Source organism: Lepeophtheirus salmonis, chromosome 3 (genome assembly GCF_016086655.4).
Source record: "Lepeophtheirus salmonis chromosome 3, UVic_Lsal_1.4, whole genome shotgun sequence".
Taxonomy (NCBI): Eukaryota; Metazoa; Arthropoda; class Copepoda; order Siphonostomatoida; family Caligidae; genus Lepeophtheirus; species Lepeophtheirus salmonis.
Window position 1 is genome coordinate 28,129,332 of NC_052133.2, and position 27,553 is coordinate 28,156,884.

The window sequence follows — 27,553 nt, forward strand, 5'->3', positions numbered from 1 at the left end:
ATTTTAGATTCATTCAAATCTGACAAATGTATAAACATTAACCCACCCTTCTGTTCTTTTTTATTCAAAAGAATAATACCAGCTATTTGAGAAATACAAATACGGAATTACTTAGTAGATAACCCAGAAGCATACATACATTTACAAGATGTATAAAAAACTCCTATGGATGATTTACAAAAGAGAACAAAACACCACAACAAAAACAAAATGAAATAAATGTCACTCATATTTCTAGAAATTTTTCTTTTGAAATGTTTAGACGACAATATGTGCTATAATATTTTTATTTTTTCAAAATTAAGATTGAGCATACTTTTTTTTAGTAAATGATACCATTTCAATCAAATAAAAATAAAAATTTAACGTATAAATATATATATATATATTACGTAACGTACTTTGTTGGTTCTTAAATGGTTTTTTTATCTATCCACAGGGGTGCAGTGAGTCTGTCACAGAGGTTAGGAAGGGATCAAAATTGATAAATGTCCCTATTAGTGTTGTATGGTATGTCGATTCTATTGTGATACAAGAATATGGGTGAATTAAATATGTACTAATCTTATATTGAAATAAGTACTTCATTATCATTGTACGATAACAATATTGTACCTTAGATGACTTAAGTTCCAAATTTATAAAAATTTTAATAGCAAAATGACATTTTTTATATCCAAAATAAAAACTTTCTTCCATTTAAAAGTATTTAAATTTCTTAACTATCACTCCCCCTTAAAAAAAAAAAAAATCTTGCTGACGATTTTGGTGAGTGAATTTGAATCCACCCTTTTTTGTTATATATTTTTAGTAAAAAAAGAAGTATCGGAAGCAAAGCGACAGTGGTAGGGATGTAACTCAGAATCTTATAAAATCCCTGAATTCTCACTTAAAATCCCAAAATCACTGTAATCTCTAGAAAATAATAATCGTGTACAAAATATCAATACAATTTGACACTCATCTTAAATCAATTATATTTAATAGTCTGCTTCACATTCAGTAATATCTCCTAATAAGTGTATAAAAATTTTCTGTATGGGTTTTAAGCCTATCTTGGTATCATGGATGAACATTCACCTATTTAAGTTTACATATTAAGACAATAGGAGGCTGCTACTTCGAACATGTTTCACCTTTATTTATGGTATATAACTTTGTAACAGTAAAAATCAGACGAAACTAAAACGCGTAGAAAACACTTTAGATAAACAAAGTTTGAAGATTTATTAATATAATCGAACAAAAATAATCAATTATAGCTTAATGTATAAAATCCTAAAATTGCAAGATTCTGAAAAAATCATCACTAACGTGACGTTAATATATGAGTCTTTTTTGATTAATAATTAAGTTAATTTAACGGGCCTCTATGTAAAAATATAAGATATCAAAAATTAACGTGGCAATCTTTGCAGTTTTTAAAACGTTTGAGAGAAGAGTGTTCATGGCATTATATTAGATTAGCTTCAAACAGTTATAAGAAAACGATGAAAGACTTAAAATAAACACAAATTCCATTATTTATGTAGTAAAGACATAATGAATTGCTCGGATATTAATCTTCAAATACAGCATTATTCTGTATTAGAAAAAAAAATCATTTTGTTTGACATTTTCTATCTTTAAATTTTTTTGAAAAAACAAACCTCCCTAATATCTGTACATTTATTAAAGAGAAAATGTTATGAAGATACACGCAGATTTAAATATTTGATCTGCAAATATTGTAACATATAAACACCAATAGGCCCATTCGAACATTGCAGCATTTCCTTTCAATATATGTATGTACAAAGATGTTTATAGAACATGGGTAGCTCTGCAGTCATATTCATAAATAAGATTTTGTAAGTAATTGCTTAAGAAATAAATTTTGATTGTATTATTAATATCGCTAAATTGCACATATTTGTTTTAAAAAATAAGATCGTCATAATACGTATTACATTTCTTTGTAAATTTGGCATTGCTAAAATCGGTAGACCAAATTATTTTTTTTTTTTGATAATAATCGAATAACTATTTAATAATATAATCTCTATATAAAACCTGTGTTTCTTTGTACCACAGTTTCATGCTTCAAGGGTTAACTAGTTAATGAGTGCACCAATCAGCCTAAAATTTAGCAAGTGAATAGTTAATAATGACTTTTAGTAATTTGATTAAATAAAATTTGCCAATTTCGGCAATAAGCCCATACAATAGCAATGTAAAACTTTTTTTTTATAGGTGAACCAATTTTTCAATTAAATTAAGAATGAAAAACACGGTAATTATAAATTTAACAAGCCCCATTTGTTGATAAAAATAAACTCAGGGAGACTTAGATTCCAAAATATCATATATTGATGACTTTTCCATTTTTTAATTCATAAGAGATAAAGATGTAAAGATTTTAAATAACTTTTGTTTCTTTGAATATTTGTGGTCTTTTATTTCATCAAAATGTGTCACACAGTTTTATCAATAAATTAAACCTCAAGTACGTTTGCTAGTTATTTATTAAAGCTATGTTATGGTGTAAGTTATAATATCGTGCTGCATAGTTTTTTTGAGAGCCAACTTGAATAGTATATTCAAGCTGTTTTTTTATATATGGATATATAACATATTAATTACTAAGACTGTAAATTGTAAACATTTTCGGTATGTAAAAAAGAACAAACCCGAAATTCAACATGTTTGGAAGGAGAGCAGCTTAGCTGTCATGACATTTCATTAGATTAGTTGCAGGCAAGCTATGAGAGGAAAGAAATAACCACTAGTCCCACTCGTTATGAAGTAAAGACATACTCGTATACAGGAATAGTTCCTTTGTAAATCCTCGGTTATAGTCAGAATCCAAAAGGGACTCACACTTCTAACTCCCCAAACAGTGTTACTATTTATGCTTCATGGACACACTAACTCGTGATTAAGTTTTATACTTATATGTTCTCTCCTCAAGAATGAAAGAATAATGAAAACAACAAAATCCATACGCTAAATAGAGCTAATAATTAACAACCCTTTAAATGATAGTTGTTTTGATGATCCCTTAAGTAAAGCTCAGAGGATACTCCACGATGGCGCTAGCTCCACTATTGCATAAGCTGGAAGTTATTTCGGCTAGTTTCATTGCAAATTGCCTGTGTTAGTTTACAGGAGATGGGGAGGGGAAGGAGATGCAATAGGTATATCAAACCATTTCAACAAAGTTAAGCACTAAGTTTAGTCTAGGGCAGTATTTTTCCGTAAATCTACTTTATATAAATAAATAACTTTTGTCCACCTTTTCTACAATAAATAACTTCTTTGAAGACCTATTGCCCCAAGTCACGAGGTTCCATTCCTATTCCTAAGGTGAATTATAACTTAATTCCTTTATAAACAAACGTCTTCTTTTTTATTACGTACACTTTAGAGTGCCTCAAAAAATAGTTTTTTTAAATTTTGTAGATGACTACCTATCAAAAGTATGTAAACATAGTTTGCAAAGTTTTAGTCCCCTGGAAAAAGATTTTGAGGTTCTCCATCGCATTTGAAATAATTAACTTTATTATTATGTACTCCAATATTAAGCTTTTTAAGTTTAAGAATTCTAAATATTATAATACACTATGATTGATTTCTCAAAAAACTAATAGTAAATATGGGTACTTTCATAGTTTTGTTACTTCAATTTAATTAAAATGGAGCTTTTAAATACTATTTAAGTGCTTGTGCGCAAACTATATGTATTATGTAGGTAATATACTCCTACAATGATAAAGGAGCCTAAAATATAGTTGGATACAAATGGAATAGGCTTTAACTTATGTACCTTATGCAAAGTACGAGTACTAACATAAAACAGTTAGCCATACTTATGTGTCAAACATATTTGTTGGAGAAGGATTAATGAAATAATAATCATCAAAATAGTACTTCTATACACTCCATTCAATTGTGAAACGGCAAAACTATGTCCAATTGACCTAAGGCTTGTTTTGTAGTCATTTTTAATCATGTATCAAGTTTTTTGACATAGCCAATATTCATTTTACACTTTTCTGTAGAAAAAAATTGCTGAAACGAGCCACTCTAAATTGAACATAAAATAATTAAATAAAAATCGTTTTTTAATGGACTCTGATATAAGGCCAAACTATTATTGTATTTTGTATTATTACGAATTTCCCCTCTTTCCATTAAGAGGAATGAGTATGCGTAGATAAGAGTTTGGCCTTTAAGTATCTTATACAAAACCACTAAAAATGTAAGCGGTCATCAACTTCCTAAATCACTTCCATACAGCATAATAATAGAAGTTATTAAATACATCAACCTTCCATATCCTTACGTAAGATCTGGCAATAGAAAATGGGATAATAACTCCTTTCCGTGTTACTAACACAATGTGTCTCTTCGAATTGTGAACAAATTTTGCTAAGCTCAGCTTCATCAAGATTATCAAAAATTACAAGTAGAAGGGCAATGATACTTTATAAACATATTTATTTTACTTTTCACAAACAATTATATCTCGAAGTAGCACTTTTGGACTACACCATGAGATTAATCTTAGACCTTGCATGTCTTCTTCAGTTATTTATCTGACATGTCAGACCACTCCTTCTCCACAGCAGTCTTTATGGCATTAACATTCACATGAGAGGTGGCACATGTCTTCTTCTTGATGGGACCCCAAATCCCATTGTAAAGAGGTTCGAAGTCTGATGATGACGGATGTTACATTAACCAAGACCAGAAATTCACCAAGTCGTCATCACATTATGTTTAATTTTTTTACCTCTGCATGCTGTTATTGTCGTTTGTCAGCTGTTTAATCTTGGTAATGAGACCCTTGGAGCAGGGGACGATACGAGATTTTCCCGTTGATATTACGGGGAAAAAACCTGATACTTAATTAGGAAGTCAATGAAACCTTTCCAAACTTTTATTTTTATTTATGATACAAATTGGTTTAAATGTATGAATTAAATTCCCAAAAAGTGTTATATATTCCTTATCCATATTCAGCATGATTTAATCTCAAATATATATTTCTACTGCTTGGACCTTATTTAAATACCTTAGTTTTTACTGTTTGAGTTAATATGTATATGAAATACTATTAAGGAGTCATTTAGTTAATTAACATGATACCGTTAAAGCCAAATGAAAATCAATTTCCTTAAAAAAATGACTAATCAAATCGATATTTAATTTTAACGTCACGTCAATACAATTATTGTATTTCTCAACTTCCTTTTTCAAAAAGTGAGATAGAAAAAGGCCCAAAATCAGTGAGTAACTGTGTGGCTATTATACAATACTATCTATAGGAAATTTGTTGACAACTTAGCAACAGCTAATTGTAGTTATACCAATCAACATATAGCACTCTAATACATAGAAAAAACATACTATTTACACTTTTATGTTATTGTAATAACGCCATAAAATATAACTTTCTGGGTTATTATGACTTGATAATTTGAAACATTAATCATATAATAGAAGAAATACAGGTACTACCTACTTGGAGTCATAATTATGAGTTAAAACACTATATTTAGATTGTTTACCCGAACTTTAATCATTTATGACGTCATTCGTAAAGTGTAAGTTGTTATTTGCGATTCCTTGAAATGGATTGATAAAATATTTTTGATGAAACAGATTGTTGCTAAAGCTTGACTCAATGTCGAAAAGGTTGTTTGTCATTGTAGATATGACCATTCCTTTTACAGAAGAGTTTGAAACACATTTTAACAAATTATAATCTATAATTTATAGTCATCAAGCAGTCCGGTTTATGAACCCCTTTTTATACCTGAACATTCAAACCCCTTTTGAAAATGGTATAAATTGTGATATAAGGGTGTCGCGTTAGGAGAAACGGGAACCTTTTTAGTCGATATTTTATATACTTAATTCCCCAAATAATTTGATGTTTCCTCTTTTTGTTTGTTAGTCCCCAGAATTGCTTAATTCAGTTAACATCAGGTACTTGTTGTATAATTTTGGGCGATAGAATGCATTTCTGCTATGTAAAGGAGAACATTGAAACATTTAAAACAACATTAGCAAAAAGAACAGATGGATTTGCACTGATTAAATATAAGTTTAGTTGGATTGGTCTAAAAAAAACTAAAATGATTGCAGTCCTATCAGTTTCAGTTAAATAAAAAAAATTCATTTCTAGGACCGGTCCATATCAGTGTTTTGTAGAAACTACAATAGCTAAAATGACGTAGTTACTACTAACTACGTCATTTGAGTCGCTGAAGCTACATCATAATTCATTACCTCTTTCAAGGGGACAAGATACTTGTTGGAGATGTGTAACTAGAACGTATTATTATACTGGAACAAAATAAAACGATATCTTAGACCGTATGACTGAAATACCGATCTCCGTAGAGAAAAAGATCGGACTTCTAAAAAAAAAAAGACTGAAAGAGGCGTGGAAAAAAGACAGATAAGGCGATCAGTCGTAGGACTGTTTCAACACTAAGTATAAGTAAACATTATAGTATTACAATTACTCCATCGGACCTACAAATTTATTGTCTTTGAAGTCCAAATACGTAATGTATATTTTCTTCTCTTGGAGCTACCAAGTAACAAATCTATGCACATAGAGTTTGAGAGAATAATCTCTGCAGAGCACGTTGTCAATTGTTGTTGTCGCTCCATTTTGTATTTTAAGAAGAGTAAAATTGATGTTTTACTTAAACGTTTTCAATTAATCCTGAAGTTACTCTTGTTAGAGTTTTTTAAAGTTAATTAAAAATTTAATCCTGTATCAAAATAAACAATTTAATGTAAATAGTATTATTTCTAAACCAGTCTTTACTTGAGGGGAAAAAATTTCTTCAGATCCTATCAACATTCAAACCCTTCAACAAATCTATTATAATATTATGCACATTTATTAGTTTTAAGGCTGGCCACGTATATTTTTGGTTATGATTATTCTTAAATTTTAAATTTACTATTATAATTGAAAAGTTTAAATGAAACCATAAAGATTTCTTCCTCTCTTATAACATTGAAGCTCAAATACAAAAGGTAAGGTAAAACACCTTGAGCCGAGTCACATCCATGATAATTTTATTCTTCAATTAAGAATACACAAAATCATAGGGTTTTTTTTTTTTTAAATAAAAAGGGGACGCTGTAAGCCCCAAACACAATAAATAAACCTTTCAGTACTTTATTTTATTTTTTGTCGCTATTAAAAAAGTGTCACACAATCTAGATCCAAATCCCCGAATGGAAGAACAAAGGGGGAAAAAATACTTCTGAAAATAAACTAATCTAACCAAAAATTAATTATTGAACTCACTTCCTTCACTCGCAATGTGGAGTAAGAAAAGACCAATAAAAAATAATTTGTATTGAATTTGAATCTATTAAGTAGAACAAGTCTTCAGTGGCTCACCCTCTTCTCAAAAGAAAGAGATCAGAAGATCTTGACGACGGACGATTCAAAATGATTTTTGAAATTAATACACCCACTCTCTTCCCCGTAGCTCGTATAAAACCAATCCAGGGATGTTCTCATTATTATTTATAAATAAATATGGTAACTAGTGAGTTGTAATAATTTCGCTCACAAATAGTTTTACTTATGAGCAAAAGTCATATGAATTATGAGTCGATGAGTATTCATGTGAAAGTTGTCTAAATCCTTGTAAGTATATATTGACAAAATTGATAGACGACATAGTTGCTGATAAAATAGTGCATGGTATTGTTCTTTAGTTACATTCAATAAATAGAAGTGAAGTGAATAATATAAATTATTCAGTTTATTCGGTAATAAATTATTTATAATTATAATTCACTAATCAGAATTGTACACTCGAACACAGGTTGCACTTAATTCTTATCAAATTGGGACTCCCAACTCCACGATTAGTACAAGAAAAAATAAATTTCAGATTTGACTTGTACTCAATGTGAAAATTTGTCGTCAGGTAGACAAGGTTAAGATTTTAATAAGGCTCAATGCTTGAAACTCACTAAATCACGCACCCAAAAACTCGTGACTAAACTAGGACTCAAATTTGGAGATATCAGACCTTATTTTTGAGACTTCACAAGAGCTTATATCTCAATGATTGATATTGTACTAGTGGTCGTAAAAATTACTTATGTTTACGAATATGCATGTATAGATTTACTCATAACATGGAATTGTTATCTGATATATGTTGAAAGAATTCTATAAAAAGAATGATCCCCATCACATACAATTGTTAATATGCAATTGAACTCTGTTTTCTCTTGAATTCGACTTATATTTATGCTTGAAAATAATTCATTTGACAGAATCAAGGTTGATAGAATTAAAAGGTTATACCCTAATACTTTTCCCATTGATGTTTGACTTTTACCACGCTTTTTAATAGTGACGTCCAACAGTATATACCCTTATAATAAGGGTATACACTTGTTTCAGAAACATTCATAATTTTCATTCAGAGTTTTATAGTGAAGACAAAAAATAAATAAATTATAGAAGGTGAAACTAAACTCTTTTATTCATATTTTATCAATTTTTTTTTGAAATGTTTGAGCAAATCATTATATAAATAAAAAAATGGTAGTAGTTTATAGCATTCATGGCATATTGTGAGTTGTAAAATGGACCTTGCTATATATCCTGATATGTAAAGACGACTACTTATCATCTTGGCATCTTTAACAGTGCTGTTGATGTCAATATTGGGCAGTAATTGATTCACAATTTTTGAAAGTTCATAAGGGTCTTTTTAAATACAATATTACATTATCAGAGATTAAAGGATGTCTAAATGACAGTATAATAATAAAAAAATCATCACAAAATTAGCGGAGGCTTTATTAATAACAACATATACATAAACTCCAAAAATAAAAATATACAATTTTCTTAGATGAATATATATGAACTCGTTAAAGAAAATAAATAACACATGTTCTTATAATATTATACTAATAGATTTATTGTTTGTAACTCTGAATAGATACAATGGAATGATCATATTTATACTAATTTAATTAATGAGTTTCGATGTAACAGATACTACAAGTATAATATCTAGGCCCTAATTTCTTTGGATTGCTCTTTTCCATTTATTAATTATTATTTGTTCCAGAAAAACTTGTCCATCAAAACCATCCTCAGAAAGTTTGTAAGTTATTGATATAATATTGTTTGCTTGATTCTACGTTATGCAAATAGTATTAGCCTATTTAAAAAATACTAACTAAAACTTTAACAGCAAAAAAATTAATTTACAATTAATCCAAACAAAATTGTGGTTTATTCATAGTGAATGGATAATGACGATAATTAATGAGTAGAATAGGTATACACATAGCATTAAGTAATATTTATAAATATTATAATAGTAGCTACTAATAAGAAAATGAATTTTAAAATACAGACGCTTGTTTTTAACATTCAAGCTTTGTAGTAAAAGATGTCTTTGCTGCTGATAAGGTCATTATAAAAACTATAGTGTTCCTTTCTCGCTAATCTATATATTAAATGCGAATATGGGTGTATTTGCGTTTGTCCGGGAATCACGCCCAAACCAATAAGTGGGTTTTACTCAAAAATTTTATTTAGGTTTTTAAAGACTGAAAGAATGGGTCTGGTAACAATCTTTTGAGCTTTAAGGCCTTTAAATAGCATTTTCTAAAAACAAATTTTTTGAGTAACAAACGACTACTTCATAAAAAACAAAAAATAAAGAACTTAAAATTTTAGAAATTATTCTTGCTAAATTTTGGTAAACATCTTTGCAGACTTTTTTAAAAGGAGATTATCAGGTTTAAAGAAGAAAAAAAAAAAGAAGAGGATTCCTAAGACAGGGATTTATGACAATAATATGAAAGATGAACAAGTTCCACTAAATTTTTTTACTTAATTTTGAGATTCAAACTTGAAAAATTAAATAAATTTATTCAGATAGATTGACTTTCTATTTACATTTAGAAATGTTATGAAAAATACTATATCAATTTATAGTATAATTCCTATTATTAGATATAATTATGTATCCCAATATTGAATGTGGAACACTCCAATGTCGCAGTTTCTTTAAACATTAGACCTTTGCAACGTCTTAACGGAGATAAATACCTAATAAAGGGGATGCTATTGTCGCTGCTCAACTTTCGCTAGCGGTTCCTCTCAGTGGGAGACAGTCTTAGTATCTATGCTCCATGATTGACTAAGGTCTATAATATAATATGACGAAGGAATTATAGATATGGCAGATATACATGCATTAATTTTTGCTTTCATCGATGGATTGCCAGGCTTGATCAGCAGAAGGACTAATGATACGTTAAATAATGGCTACCACTCTTTCATTCATCTAATTCTCCCTCCATAGACAGCTTATATTACATCCAAGAGATCAACTGTTCCTATATCCTTGTTATATTTAGAAATGCTATTTTGGAAATGTTAGGTTCATATTTTTTTTTAACTATATTCTACTTTTTTGCCTGAGGAAGTATAATATACTTTAATCTGTTTCTAAAATTTTGATAACAGTAAGATTTTTCTATGAAAAAAATATATTTTTACAAATCACTATGCATAAGTAGGAAAATCTTCATTTTTTAAAGACCTATCTTCAAAGTGAAATAAAACTGTAAAAAATGATTAAAACTAGATTTTGAGCAACTTCAAAGATCACAAAAACATTTCTTCTTGAATTTTAATACGTAGATCTTATCCTTTACAAGATATTTTTCCTTTTTCTGAAAGTTTTAGTTTTAATTGGAACAGCACTCTCCATTCGAGCTAAACTTCTGAGTAATGCGGTGCCACCGTAAATAATTTATGATTTTCTTTTTTGTATAATATTAAGTAAAGTACTCCAGACGACAGATAAACAAAATCAATTAATAAATGTTGCATGTAAATTGAAAAATTCATACTTGAATGTAGTGGTAAATAACCTGTATTTGGTTAATTATATTTAAACCTATAAATTATTATCTAATAATGCGTTTAAAATAAATCAAAAGTAATAAAGGATATTTTTCACTATATTATGCCCATCCCTAAAAATTTGTATCATCGCACGATTAAAAATGCGGGTATTTTCATATCTCTATTTAAGGCTAGGGTTGGGACTTTTGTTGACGTGAGGGAACACGTCCACGATTGCTATCTGGTTCCTTTGCTTTATTCATTGAGCTACTTGTTATTCACAATTAAAAATAAACAATACTAATATAATTGATCAAAGTACAAATACCAAATATCTATTTCCTTCCTTTCGTTAAATCAAACTTTATTTAAACATTTCTTGCAGCTCTAGTGATGAAAAGGGGTTCATTGAAGCGGGGCACCAAAAATATGTCTGCACAAGCTTGAGACAGGTATTTGCAATTAAATTGTCCCATTGATCCCTGAGAGTCCTCCATTAAAAACTTCCTTAACTAACGATTAAATCAAATTGAAATTGGCAATGAATAAAGTGTTGTGTTTCTATTTCCATTGAAATATTCGACTAAATAATTTAATAAATACATAGTTATATTCTTTTGTGCCATGTCAAGTCATGCTTGATTAATTCAGTTATGAATAAATAGGCTTGTGTATTATTTTTTGCCTCACTTTTGTTCTATATTTACCTTTAATTAAATATACCTTAAAACATTCAGTAGGGAGACCGAGGACAGTTGCAATATTTTTCGTTTCGGGCTCCATTACTCTGAGTTGGTTTGACTAAGTTGACTACACATGATTGATATTATTTGAGCTAATTTAAAGGCTATAGGTACATAATTGGTAAAAGTTTTTCACAAATTACTATTGAATTCGACTCGTAATCTGTTTTAACTGTTCCATTGCCAGGGACGGTTACAACAGTTTAAAATATTGTATTTGACTTAGATTTTTATGAAAATAGACTAATAGGGGTAGGTGTCTCAATTTATTCGAATGTTATGGTCAATTATGATTTTTTTACGGTTTACATTACCTTGCCCCTAATCTTTGACCGTTACCTCTCGAAATTTAATACCATTTTCGTGGGATTATATTTAATCTTCTGATCAAGTTTGGTCAAAATCAATCAGTTACTTTTGCCGTAATCATGATGAATAACAAACAAATAATCAAACTAATTTACAACCAAAAACACAGGGTTATAACAACTTTGTTGTGCAGTTTACTATAAAAAAAAATACATAATATGAGCGACCGCAAGGAGTGGGCTGCAGGGGATGTAGTCCCCTCCACCCCCACCCCCAAATGAAGGAATTTTTCAAAAAAAACAACTTTGGAAGGGAACATTTTGATAAAAAAACAGAAGATAAAAAATTCGGTCAAAAATAGGTCATTCAATTAAATTTTGTAGAGGAGCAAAAAAATTCTAAAAAATCCCCAAAAAACAACAACATATATATATATATTCTCGCAGACGGGGGGGTCTATTATGATTATGATTATAACAAAAATAAGAATCTTCAAAGAAACTGTTTTTACACCTCAAAACCAGGTTTTCCGTATATTGAAAAAGAGTTTCACAAAAATAACTTAAAATTTAGTGTTTTATTTTTGTATGTTAGAGAAAGAGACTGTTGCAAATGTTACATCCGTCCCCCACCTCTCCTTCATAACAAATTTTGTGATAATGTTTTTTTAAAGTAATTGCTATTTCTAAGCAGTGCATGTACATTGTACATATTCATGCCTTTTTGTATACGTCAAATTGCTTTTAACTTATCCATTTAGATTATTCTCTGTTCAGTCATGCACTAGATAATGTCCATAATTTTTTTTTTAACAATAAGGATTACTTTCCAAAATCGAAACATACATTTTACATATGTATGTATAATATATATAATAATAATGAAAAGTGCAATCTTTTTAATAGAGTAATAATAACAAAATTTGCACGCAAGTCTCAAATTACATTCTATAAATTAGGGATGATCCTTATATGTTTAGGTTGCAGGTACTTTAAAAAATACTTCAAATATTTTCCCACTTTTCGGTTCTTAAATAAATCGAACTCGAACTTTCGTGACGGATTTGAGAGTGTTTTTCCTTTTTTAGTTATTCAGTTACTAATGGAAGTACCAGGCATTGATAAGTGTTAATAGGCCTCGACCAACCGACAGTTTTACAATTAAAATGACGTCATTTGATGTATAGTTAAACAATGGATCAGGAAATGTTGATTTGTGGTTGTTTGATGTAGAAATGAGCAACGAGTAGTAGATTTACTTTGTGCCCAAATTCGTCCTCCTGAAATTGCAAAGATAGTCAGCATTTCTGACCGCATAATTTGAAGAGTTTGAGTGGATTTGGACTCATAAATCCAAGTTTGTATTTTCTGCTAAATTTGTGTTAGTTTCATTTTTATGTATCAAGAGTTAAACAATTATGTATATATATATTCTTCATACAAGCACCTCAAAATCCGACTTAAAGATCATTTTCGATGAAATTTTCTAAAACGTCGAGTGCTATTTCGATTAGTTTGGGGTTCTTCTTACATCTGCAAGAATATATTATCACGCGCACTTTACTGAATATAATTTCATTATTTAATTTATGATATTCATTTATCATTATCGATACTTGATAAATAATTATTCTTCAAGAGTATTATTAAGTGTTAGTATTATTGTTACTATAGAATGAAGGGTTTAGTTATCCTCACAATGGAAATCAGTCATATGGAAAATTATAAATTTTAAAAATGTACTCATATGTATTGATGAACCTCTGGAACCCATTTGCTTGAGCTCATATTTCATAAAAATAATGTTGCCGATACTCCGTAATCAAAATTTGAAACAGTTGATCAAACCCTCCTTAAAACGAACAAACCTCATGGGATCCATACGGATTTATTTTTTATCATAAATCTTCTATAGAACACGTTACATTTTGTAAAAAATAGATGTATTGACTCATAACTTGTTGTCCATATGTAGCCTAGCCTCGCAATTGCTTTTTTTTTAGAAAAATATATATCATGAGCAAGGTATGAAAGGGGAATATATATCATTTTAATAGGTGATACAATTTTATTCGTTCGTATGTTTATTATTGTCTAATAAATCGTATGAAATTTTTTTTGAATATATTCAAATACACTTGAATATATTTGAGTTGGTGCACTTCTTTAACCATTTGGTACCAGGCAAATACAAAAATATTTTTTGATTCGGTTTCAGACTTCAACGTGAAGATGGCAGCACTCGTAAATAAAAGCTAGTCATATCTATCTAGAATCGTTTGGCAGTTACTCACCAAAGTTTCAGCTTTTTTAGACGTGTAGTTATTATGTAACAATTGTTTGAGTGAATTGATGTGAGTATTTTTGTGAAAATAGACAAAATCAAGTATGTAGCCGTCATTAAATATTTGTTTCCAAAATGGCTGAAACAGCTAGTCACATCTATCTAGCATCTGTTGACAATTAATCACCAAATTTTTTGCTATTTTGGACAAGAAATATTTAATAACAGCTCCATACTCAATTTTGCCAATTTCACCAAAAAAAAACTGCTATCAACTCACTAAACGACTGTTACATAACAACTGCGCATCCAAATGATAAAACTTTAGTGATTTAAAATTTACAAAAAATATATCTTCCCAAGGTTTGTTGTGATCTTAAATAATTATACGTTACAAAATCAAAAATAATTTTATATGTTTACAAACAGCAATTATGATACTTCTGTAAAAAAATATAGTTTCAAAATTATTAATGGTATGTATAGACGCAAAAACCACAATTTGGATTCAGTTTATTTTTTTAATATGTGACCCCTAGGAACACTGCGCAATACAAGGTCTACTTATTTTCATTTCAAAGTGATAGGGTGTATGTAAATTCAGCTTTTGTACAGCTCTATAGTTTACCTTCTATCATTTTGTAGGAACTAATTTATATAAATATCTCGACAATATACCAGCATTAAAAAAGCGCCAGAACTATATGAATTTATAGTAGCTTAAAATGGAGAAAATAATAACCCTAAAGGTCCTCAAAAGTGCCTTTGCACACATTTTGATCGCATGTCTGGTTCATTGTGGTTATTATTACTATCCTTAGAGTAGTCATTCTAAAATTTTCTAAGATATGAAGTCAAATAATAATGACCAAAAAAAAAAAAAAAAAAAATGTGTACGTTATAGATCCACTGACACCATCTTTAGATAATCAGTCTCAATTATAGTCTCTATACGAAGCAAAAAGCGTGAGCATTCCTTCGCCACTTGGTCTCTTGGCAAATCCTGGAATTCCTTTTTGATCCCACTAATAATTTCGTCTTTGATGTAGTAGAGGATTTGGTTGGTTTGTCCTTTGATCGCGTACCATACGAATGCAGATCCGGTTAGTCTTGACGCAAAAAGTCTCGCGATATGAAATCGTCTAAATTTACTGATTTTTTTTTAGTTTTTTTGCTGGGTTACGTAATTTCAAAATTTATTATGATCTATGTTTATGAAAGTGTGTCCATCAGATCCAGCTAACAAGATTGTAAAAAGGAAAAAAAAATATTTGAGATGCCCTCCGAATACGAACACTCTGCTGCCATTATTATGAACCTCCATGTCGAGCGCACGCACAAGGAGATTATTGAGCTTACGGAATCAAATTAACTGTTAACGATGGTACCAAGGAGTTGGAAACATCTGCAAGGAAGACTCAGGATTTCTCTGACCGCAAAAAAAACGTACTACAGACTTCCTGAATGTTTTGTGCAAAGGAAATGCGGCATTCTAACTTGCCGGATCTGAACCCCTACTATGTGTAGGGAGTCTTGGGGATGAGAGTCCAATAAACTTGGACATAACACTGTTTACTCCTTAAAGACCTCCATTCTCGACGCAGTCCCCAACATGCACAATGAGTTCATCATCAATGCCTATGCAAGGTTGGAGACTGTGGTTGAAGCTGGAGGTGGTTGGTTTGAGTGATAGACTTCACTTGGACCCCGTCATGTTAGCGCAAAAGATTTGTGAATTGCTAAATTAATTTTTGGAAATAAATTGTAATATACATTATCCCTAAATTTTCTGGATTTAAAATCCCACCCTTTATATACATAATACATATAAAAGCCATCAATGCACACCCATCAAACTGTTTTAACTCAAAAATGAATAGCATATTGCTATTAAATACCTATGTGACGCCAGCTGACATTTTGTAGACGAATTAAGTGAATATTAAACAACATAATAAATTTGCATTAAATAAATTGTTCATATGAGCTTCAATAGTCCCTTGATGATGAAGTCTCTCACGAGAGGAATTGTAAACAATATGCAAATGCTAAGGTAATTTGCATGAATCACTTTTGAAAGGTGAGTCATTAGAGTATTTTACCTTTTGGTGAAGCCGTTTTTTTCTCTCTCAAGGATCCTTGTATGAATACTTATATAAATAAATATATAGAAACTTGTCCTAGATCGAGAATCAATAATGTCTTACATTAGGGGAAATTGATGAAGAAAAAAGAGAAAGGATTAACCCACATAATTAAGTAATATATTCGTGTTATTACTTTTTTTTATAGACAATTTATCTCCCTTTACGTAGGAGCTTTTATCTCAATTACAATATGAGATAAGATTTTCTAATTAACGTTATTCCAATCTTTCACGTGATGAATTGCCGTGTATCTTTCACATAATATAGTTGAACACCTATAGAGATGTGGAAATGAGCGCAGAATTGTACAAGTTATTTTACCCCAGCTGTAATTTGCACATGCAAATTGTACAATTCTATCCTCGCACGCTTAAAAATGCACACATTTTCACTTCTCTTAACATTATATCTTTATTTTAATTTCTCCAATTTTTTTCCACAGAATGATTCGGAAGAAAAAAATATTTTTCTAAGCATCCCACACAAAAAGAAATAACTTTGTCAAGAAAAACAGGAGGAGAATATAATTCAAATTCTATAATTCAAAATGGCAGCCGGTGATTTAAGCACAGTCGGTCGGCCAAGTGTTCCACGGGTCTACGTTCGGAAGCCTTCAGGAGGGGATCTGAACTCTCCACAGGACACCCTACAATTCCATTACCCTTCATCTTCAATTCGAAAGAAAAAGCATTTATCCCCAGTCCGAGCATTGAATGATCGTCGTACATCCACAACCTCTCCACATGGATTCTTAAGACATCCACTTGCACGTAAGAACTCCGTGGCGTCAAGAAGGCTATCTCCAGCTCCTCCTCCAACGCCACCGCCAACCAAGTTACAGCCAAAAATTTCACTTGGAAGGTAATAAAATATATTTCAATATTTAAAATTAAAGTTGTAACGATAAAAATATGTTCCGTTTGATGTATGAGATAAATAATCACTGTAATTCTCTAAGCATCTACAATTTTGAATTACATTTTTCCTATTTTTATTAATTTTTAAATGTTTAAACAATGGTAATATATGAAGATCTTGATATTTTCGTAGTCCCATGCAATTTTAAAAGTTTGAGAACCATTGATCTACATAAATATTTTCAAAATATAAACAATAATGTTGGATTTGAGTCACAAATTTTATGTTCAAATTTTTTAGTTCTGCGTGTAGTCGAGTTCGTGTTAGGAGAAAAAACCCAATTTTCGAATTCGCTTGTTGGGACTTTTGAATAAAACTTCAACTCTTATTTTAATAAGAAAGTAGTCCTTTTAGTTTTTTACTATCCTATTGAGTGAAACTCGGCACAAGACTAATGAAAACTCGAATGCTTCCAGTTTTCATTATTCGAGTTACAAAAAGTCAATTTTTCAAAGAATATTTTGGGCAAGTTCAAAAAATAGTCAACTTTAGTTAAGTCGGTTTTTTTTCAAATTCAGCTAATATTTGAGTCCATCACTAATATCCAATGAAATAATTTTTCCAAAGCAAATAACTATCTCTCAGATGATAAATTGACGATTCTTTTGACATAAGATATTATGAAGGAAAAGGAAAGACAAAATAAAAAAGAAATTCATTTGGGACCAATATATGATCTGTTTTTTCTCCCATGATAAATGAGCTCTTACCAAAATTAAATTAGATGGTCTCTAATAAAAACATCCGCATTATGATCAAGTATTCACTAAATTATTTCTTAGAAACTTATTTTTTACAGAAATACATTCATGTGTAGAATTTGTAATCACGTAAGGAAGCAAAGGTACTTTGATTCAAGAAAAAATGGAAATTTAAAATTGAAATAAACATCTTTATAAAATAAATAAATAAAAATTTAAGTTATGTCAAAATATCTGTTTTAGGAAACATTTTGATATAACTACCAAACAGTTTATAGGGATGCTTCTGGAACTTCAATGAAATCCGTATATTTTCCCTAAAAAACGGATGCCTTGCTAATAATTAATTATAATATGTAAGTGAATTGGTTCTTTAAAATGGGGGATATCATAATTAAGTTATCCATTATGAGATGTACAAATTACAACTTGAATGTATAGTATAATCTGCTTATACAAGAAAAATATCCTCCTTAAGTATACATAATAGATATGGTGAACACGAAATAAGATATATCCCATTCACTGATACTAGGACATACTTTCATGAATATTAAATAAACATTCATATAACGTCCTTTTTTAAGATGCTTTCCACCAAACTGTTCATATTATATCTATTTTTTTACTTTGTGGACACTACATATATGTAGTTTATATATCAAAAGTTTGTTTTTGTAAAATAACTTATCTTCCCAAAAGGGGACTTGATAGCTAATTCCTAATTGAACTAATAGGATGAAGAATATATATATTAGTGTTGCTGTTTGATCTGAAAATCAAAAAACGGTCTGTAACCGTTATAATTATAACTAACTAGGTACAATTTCGATCTGGAACGGTCTCAGAGTATTATTTTATTAGGAAGAAGAGAAATTTGTTATGTTTTATGTTTTTTATAGGAAATTTCAGTCTATAATTTTAACTTCCGTACATCATTTAAATTCGGTCAATAGTTTCAAACCAATGTCTGGGGGGAAAAAATGTTTCCAAATTGTATAAAAAAACTCCTTAAGAACAAACCCAGAAACTCTTTCTCTTAAAAGAAACAGAAAAAAGTTCAAAATAATTTGGTTATTATATAATTATTATTTAATAATTAAACGTCCAACAGACAAAAGGGTACAAAAACAGTATATCCTTTATTTGATAGAATTTGCTCCATTGATTCCGAATATGCCTTTATTTTATTTCTCAGAGCCTCGTGCCTTTCAAAAAAAGGTCATACATTATTTTACTATATTTGGCTATTCTTAAGGTTTAAAGCTGTTTTAAGTACTCGTTGCTGTAGATAGGGATACATTATGGTAATATATTTTAAAGCCAAATATTAGGAAATTCTAAAACAATTTTTAAAATGTATTTACCATACTTATAAGTAGAGTAATCTTTGTTTAAAGTGGAAAATAAAAGATTTTTATGCTATAAGATCATAGCATCAAGATGAATAGATTCAAAATGTTTAAAAGTATCTCATTAAATAGCTGAAATGCATGAACTTTTATTTTTTTTAAAAGAACTTCTTCAAAAACACTCTATATGCTTGTCAATTTAAGACAAAGCCACGACAATATTTGAAGAATAAAAATCATTTTTGAATAGATTTCATAATAAAAGTTAATATATATTCGTATGCCCCGTTGGAAGAAAGAGAAAAATAAATAGTCAGAAGAAGAAAAAGGATTTGCACCGAAGACACCCTTGAATGTCCTCCCTCACTACGGCTATGCAACGAGTCCTTTTGTGTCCATAAAGCTTGAAATAATTAATTTATACAAATTGAAACATGAGGCTTAATGTTATAACAAATGGTATTACATATCTTTTCTTTTTCTCTCATTTTGTTTAAAAAATGCATAATAAAAATATATATATATATGAATTTAAATATATTTATAAATTTTTCATGCACTAATGCTATTTTAAATGTAGAAGATAGCTTTTTAGACAAGGCAGCTCATATTAACAATGGTATAAATTCAGGTGTACCATATGCCTCACTCCCACCTTTTCCTCGCACTCTTTTCTTCCTTAAAAAGATATAAAATCTGGGTATGTTGTAGGTAGATACATAATTTAGATTCCCTTTGTTAATTGATCTATGTTGACTCAAAATTGGCAGATAATCGAATAAATATTTATATCTTTCCGAATTCTTTTCTGTATTTGTTCATTATTTCATAAAACTATTTGCCAAAGGAAATAAAAGCTTATCTGTTCCCTATTATTACTTTTATAATGCTACAGATAAAAGTTGATGGGTGTTTTAGGGTGGGGTTGATGCCCAACTATGTTTAAATAAGCTTAATCTAGTTTTGTTTGACGTATATTTTTGGATGGGGTTGATGTCTAACTTTTTTTAAACAAGCTTAATCTAGTATAGTTACTATGTACATATGTTAATAAAAATTTCATACCATTTGTTCGCAAAATTACCATTTATTATCCAAAAATGGAAGATAGTTTTTAAAAAAATTGTATAATTTTCAGAGTCTTTTTTACTTCCTAGAAACACTTTTCTAATAGAGATTTTTAAATTTGGATTTATTAAATATATCTATATCTATTCTAATATTTTATGTATTTTAATAAGGGATGTGAAACTCATGCATAATTTTACAAAAAAAAAAAAAAAATAACAACAGAAATGGTAGTAATAAGTAAATGTTTTTCATAACTTTTTTTTACATAAGTCAATTGGATTTAAGAAATATTAATACTATTTGGCTCTTAAAATAGTTTCTTTGGTTTATACAGAATAGGAGGGAAGTATATTTTTTCTTTAATCTGTTACTCACAGCGTACATTATCTATCTTTTTCTTCTTTTAAGTTAAAGAACAATATTGCAAAACCTTTATGGTAAAAATACACAATATTTTCGGGAGGACTTTGATCCTTCATTAAATTTGTATTCAAGAAGCTCAATTAGCTCTTTTTGTTACATTAAGTCATTGATTTCCATTAGAAAAATTCAAAAATTATTTTCTGAAAAATGAAACAAAAAACTGACAAAACTAAATATTATTGAATTACAAAGAGCGTTGTTCCATTCAAAGAGTAAAACAATCTCTTAAAGTCTTTTCTATTTAATCTACTTATGGATACATCGTATAAATTTACCTGCAAGTCATACTTTCTACCTCAAAATTGGAGACAGCGGTAGCGGATAGTTCAAATTCAAATATGGCAACCTTTTGATGATAAGAAAATAATATTTGCGAAGAATAAAATATTTTAGTAATAGGAGAGTGATATCAACTTTTTCAAGAAATATGGGACAATTAGCGCTTTGGAGGATCATGTAAGTAAATTAAAGGTCTCATTATGGGGAGGAAGTTCTAAGTTTTGTCTCCTATGAGGTAATCCGAAGGAAAAGGACACGAAGTCGATCAATTGATAGAGGGATGAGACCAGAAGAGATCACATCTCATTAAATAAAGCAATACAAGGTATTCTTGTATCAACCATGAATGATTACAGCAAAATTACAAGATCAACATAATAGGTAGCAGGGAGATGAATTTCTGTCATCAAATCAATTAACTCCTGAATCAGAAAATGACTATAAATATACATAAATATACCGTACCAACACCAATGATTGCCTAATCCTAGGTGGAAACTTATTCGAGTAATTGTGATCGATTGAGTCAATATCCCTCTCCTCCTACTCCAATAATATATTATTCACATTGCGAAGCGTCGCTTTGTTGCACTTAGCAAAGTAATTTCCTTATTATTAAAAGGTTGCGATAGTAGAATTTCAACTATCCACTATCGCTTTCTCCAATTATGAGATAGAAAGAGAAAGTAAATTATACAGTGTACCAATACTTTTTAATGTACAATGAAGATTGTTCATTCAAAAAAGCCAAAAATATGACTTTTATAGTTTTTCATCACTTTTTCCAAAATATCATCGACTATACCTTGCTTAAGGAAAATAGGAATATGTTTTAATGAAATAACACATCGGTTTCAGTCAAAATGTGAGAATTTGTTTAACATGAGTAAACAACATAGATGTTGAAAATTTTCATGACTTTTAAATAAATCTCTTTTTTCATACATTCACAATCACATAAATTATTATTTTTATAGAAATAATTTCTGTAACAAACTGCAAGAGGTGTGAGAATAAAGGAAATGCATCAATTGGAAAAGCAAACAATATATTCTGGATTGCATCGAGCGTTATGTCATGATTATTTTCTCCTTACTAATTCTGTCAAATCGATTTATTATCCCCTTCTTTTTAATATTTAGAAATCATTGTGAGTAAAGTAACTTTATGTGAGAGGTGATTTCGCAAGTCCATGAAATGTAGGGTGGAGCTTATTTTTTAAATGTTACAAAAATGAGATCTTTGGGGTCTCAAAATTTTACTTTCAGTCTATAGAAATCATTAGCTAACTTTGAACTTTTTGAAAAATATTTAGAGGTAGCTTAACGGTTCTAAAGTTTTGTAATTTTACACTTTTTTTAGTTAAAGTTGTCTTTTTGTTTTTGTATCATCTATAGCTTTTTGTGAAAAATAAAAAAATTTAGATAAACAAAAATTTATATCAACAATATTTCATAAATTTGTATGAGAGTTCAGTATCTTCTAGTGATGGAACAATTAGTCGGAATCGGTTATCGGATAATCGATTTTTTTTTTTTGGAATCGGCATCGGGAATATACTGTTTAATTTTTCATCTACAAGTTACTAATTCATTTGGCATATCCATTGAGATTTAAGCTTAAACATAATCCCCATTTCTCTAGTACTTGCAGTATTTTAGTATTAGAGTATTATCTTGGTAACTATCATTATCTTCATTGTTTAAATAGTGTTTACAATTTGAAGTGAATTTACTGGTTAAAATTTTGATATTTATTCGTATACAATAAATATTTTTTTTTTTTAAAATCCCTTTTCCCTTTTTAAGGATGAATATGTAAAAATAAATATTATCTGTCAAAAAACATTTATTGTTCTACATATTATTATATGCATTCATATTAGGATAGTTTCATTATATTTCAAAAAAAAATTAAACAATTTTATACTCACTACGATGAAAATGTATAAGTGTAAGTTTAACTGCATAAATGCCATTTTTAAATATTTTTTCGCATAATTCAACCATAAGTATATTACCTATGTTGAAATATACCCAATAATGCATTAAATTGTATGGTTGAATTAAAGCTGAAGGAAGCAAATAACATAAATATATTTTTTATTGGAATATGGAACTCTTGAAGAAATCAAAAAAAAAATAAAAAAAATTGTTTAATCCTTCATCCTCATATTGGGCCCCAAAGATATGACTCTTGAAACATAAAACATTGAAAATAATTGTTATTCCTTAGTTTTACAATAATTTTACCATTAAATTCATACTCGAAAAATATATAATTTGAAACCAAAATCATACTTCTATCATAAGTATAGCCTCTAGAATTAGTGATCAAAGTTTTTAAATATATGGGCACCACATAGTGATAAGATTTAAAAAAGGGTCATATCTCTCTAACCTGTTGCTCGATTTTAAGGTTATTTTTTTTAAATGTAAGTTTAATTGTATACATGTCATTTTTAAATTTTTTTCATATAATTCATATAATAGAAATACCCATTAATGAACAATAGTACCAATAAAAACATATTGGTTAGAAGTTATAACCAGACTCGCGCCCGAAAAACTGCCCTAGAGAAAATTGTCCATGAAAGATGCCCTGGAGAAAATTGCTAGTTAGGAAAATTATGCCTATTACAAACTTAAAGAAAAAACAATTATTGATATGGCTATAAAAATACAAATGATTTTATTTTCATGTAACGTAGCATCCATACGAAAAAAGAGTTTAATGACCTAAAGACACAGAAAAAATGCGGTTTTCAATTTGCAAACTGAGGATTCAAACTATTTTTTTGGTATTCGAGGGATTCCTAGGTTGTAATAGATGAATTAGTGGTGGATTTAAAGGATCTAGAGGTATTGCAAAGTACCCCGTACAACCCGAGGGCTTGGATTTTTTTTTTTTTTTTTTTTGGTATTACTCCTTGGATGTTTTAGGGTTTTTTTTTAAGTATAAATAATATTAAGCAAATTTATTATGTGTTATTATTCATAACGAAGTTTGAACAAAATATGGGCAATTTTCTCCCATGCAGTTTTCCTTCATGGCAATTTTCTACAGAGCACTGTTCCTAATACCAACCAGACTATAGTGAAATATTGATGTGTAAACTATAGAAAATGTGGAATTACGCTTAGGACCAGGATTCAAATATATTTATTTAATTTTTAAGTTAACATTGGATAATAAGTTACGAAAACAATTTCTAAATTACAAGTTTCAATATTTTTTTTTAAATATGATTTTTTTTGACCCAGGAGTTTTGTTAGTGAGCAAAAGTGTTAGGGTGAGTAACGATTATTCAGACAAGTAAAAAGTATTCAAGCGGGTGAAGAGTATTTTTTTAGGAACTCGAAAATACTCATGCAGTAAAATTCATCTCGCGGCACATCACTATAAATATTATTAACATTAAATGAAAGAAGGCGATTTAATTTATCAATATAATTCTTACAAATTTATAGGAAGATAGTATTTTTTTATTATTATTTAAATTATTAAAGAATTGGAATCGGCATTGGGATTTTTTACTAGAATCGCATCGGAATTGTTTTTTTTTTTTTTTTTTTTTTTGTCTAGTATCTACGTTTCCAAAAAAAACGATAAGAATAGTAAAATGAATTGTAGTTTTGCGCCAATCTGTCTGTTCTTTAGCGTATCACTGCCAAATGATTCAACTGATAAATACCAAAATTTGTGAGTAATTAAACAAACAAATGTAAATTTTGATTACTTTGACCTTGGTGACATTTTTATGACCCTTATTTTTAGAAAAATATCTAAATAATATAAAATAAGTCAGAAATTTTTGTAAAATAAAATAATTTAAATGCAAGTCACTTTTATAAAAAAAAACTAGAAGTCATTTGAAGCCAAGGGCAAGGGCGGACTAAATAATATAAATCTATTAATTTACTTTTAATAATGATCAAATCGAAAAGTTGTATTTATTTGAGCAGAAAATATATTTAACAGACAAAGCCGTAAACCAGAACATTGATCCATTTGCTCTTGTATAAAATGCTGTTATTTTTTTCAAATCTATAATGTGTACCAAATAAATTATATCAAAACCAAAACAAATGTGGATATGTCGTTCCTCTAAGGTAAAAATCATAATTATTTGTATTGTTGCTTTGATTATTTGGACATTTTGGCTAACTGCAGTAATTTATCTTCAATAAATAAACAATTTTTTTTGTACTCCGAGTATATCATCATAAAGAAAACATGTAACCTTAAATAATCTGATTGAAATACAACATTAAGCTTGTTTATCCTCTGTAACACATACTGCAGGTTTGGTTTTAAAATTGCTAAACATTTTGAAAAATCCGCTTGAACCGTAATGGGTTAAAACATAATTTTTTAAACGGTTTAAAACTTTTATGCAATATAAATTACAAGACTATATCCCTAGCATACAGGGTAGGGTAGCAAAATGTGAGTGTTAATTAATATTTATTTTCTCATAAATAAATTTATGAAAAGGCTTATTAATTATTTTTTAATATATTGTTTCCACCTCCCTTTTTACGGTAACAAACTATACTAAATATTTAGTCATTTCATCATCATGAACGAGCAACAAGCAAAAAGGCGCATCTCAGATCTCATAAATACTGGAGTGGATGTGATAAAGATTATGGACATTGTTAATTGTATTAGGAGCCTGGTTTTTTTTTTTTTTTTTTTTGCCCAAGATGAAAAAAATGGAGAAGACCACTCCAGGATGTCAGAAAGTGGAGGGCATAATTTAAAGAGAGATATAAAGTTCTTGTTATATTTGGAGAAGAAAACAAAGGAGGATCCCATTAAGTAGATGAATTGCATCGCCAACAACTTTTCTGTGTCTCTTAGGACCACAAGGAGAGCTATAAAGCACAACTTGGGATTATTTTTTTCCCCAATGATCCTACACCACCTTCTGACGGAGGGCATGAAAGTCAGGAGGCTCAAGAGGCGCAAGAAAATCCTCACATGGATTAAGGTTAATGCGTCTATTGTGAAAAATATCTTATACAAGAAGGTTTTCACAGTTAATCCATTCCACAGCCGCTGGCTTGCAGAAACAAAAGAAGAGGTCCAAAGGGTTTACCACACCAAATATCCAGCCCAACTAATGGTCCTCGGCTTTGTTCCCTCTGATAAAATGAATATGCCTTTGTTCTTTTTCAAGGCTGGACAGAAAATCGACCAGGAGGCCTACTATAAGGTGCTTAGGTACACCATCTTAACATGACTGAAGACCAACTACCTGCAGGGTAAGTAAGTGTTGACTCAGGACGGTTGTCCCTTTCAAACGTCCACCATGTACCAAAAGATCTACGCAGATAACATGGATCGATTCTGGTCCAAAGAGATGTGGCCCCTTCCTCACCAGATTTGAACCCATTGGACTTTTCTAAATGCGCGCTTTTGAGAAGGAAAACAACAGAACCTCATACCCAAATGTGGACTCAGTGAAGTCCTCCATAGTGGCTGCATGAGACAACTTTTCAGATGATTTTGTCATCTATTCCCATATAGGCGACATGTAAATGCTGTGATTGATAATGAAGGTTGGCATATTGATATAAAAAAGTTTTGCAAAAACTTTGTCTACATGTTTTGTTAACATAACTTTTTTTTCCTATTATTGAGAATATAAAATTATTAATGTATTTCTAAATCCATCTCTCGAGTCCATGTTTTGCTTCCCTACCCTTTGTAAGGGGGGGGTCCAGGCACTGGCAGCCTTACTCGCAGGGCATAACAATCAATTCTTCGGTAATAGTTATTTTATTTTTTCTAGTCCATATTCATTATTTCAAAACACTTCTTTGCATTGTTTCTTATTATAAGGTACATATGATGATAATCCAGAGTGAGGGAAGGTGACATTGGCAAATATAGAAATACAAATTATTTCAAATAACCAATGCGAAACATGAGGTCGATGAGGCATTCCCATGAGTTAATTAGTTTTAGTATATGCTGTATAATGTATACAAGAGAAGAATCCAGAACAAGTATTTATAACCTGGTACGTGTATCTACGGCTGACTGCATTGTGGCCCAATTTAATGTTCATATGACCTTCACTATTCAACCAATTTATAATTTTCCGAAAGCCATATAGTAGTTTCATCTACATTAATCAATAATAATCAAAAAAAATTCCTATAGTCCAATACTGCGAACAGTCCATGTAATTTTGTAAAAACCACATCTATAAGGATCTCATAAAAATATGATAACCTTGAGATATATCAAGTCAGCTGAGTCTTTAATAAAGGAGGGAATGAATAAACTGTTATTAATTTGTGGTTTCATCCCAAAGTATCTATTATTTAATTGATTTTAGTATACCGCTTCGATAACGAATATTGATTAGGGATTAATTTATCTCATTTTTAATGTCAAAAAA

At 29.6% G+C, this 27,553-nt stretch overlaps 1 protein-coding gene across 2 annotated transcripts in view; it reads left to right on the forward strand.

Annotated features, from left to right (window-relative positions):
• Syx17 (syntaxin 17) overlaps positions 1–27,553 on the forward strand; it is a 142,624-nt gene that overhangs the window by 14,947 nt on the left and 100,124 nt on the right. For both annotated transcript variants that reach the window (XM_040708925.2, XM_040708924.2), the window contains exon 2: positions 16,837–17,255. In XM_040708925.2, the coding sequence (XP_040564859.1) occupies positions 16,942–17,255 (314 nt within the window). In that variant the 5' untranslated portion in view covers positions 16,837–16,941. The remainder of the gene's footprint in view (positions 1–16,836; positions 17,256–27,553) is intronic.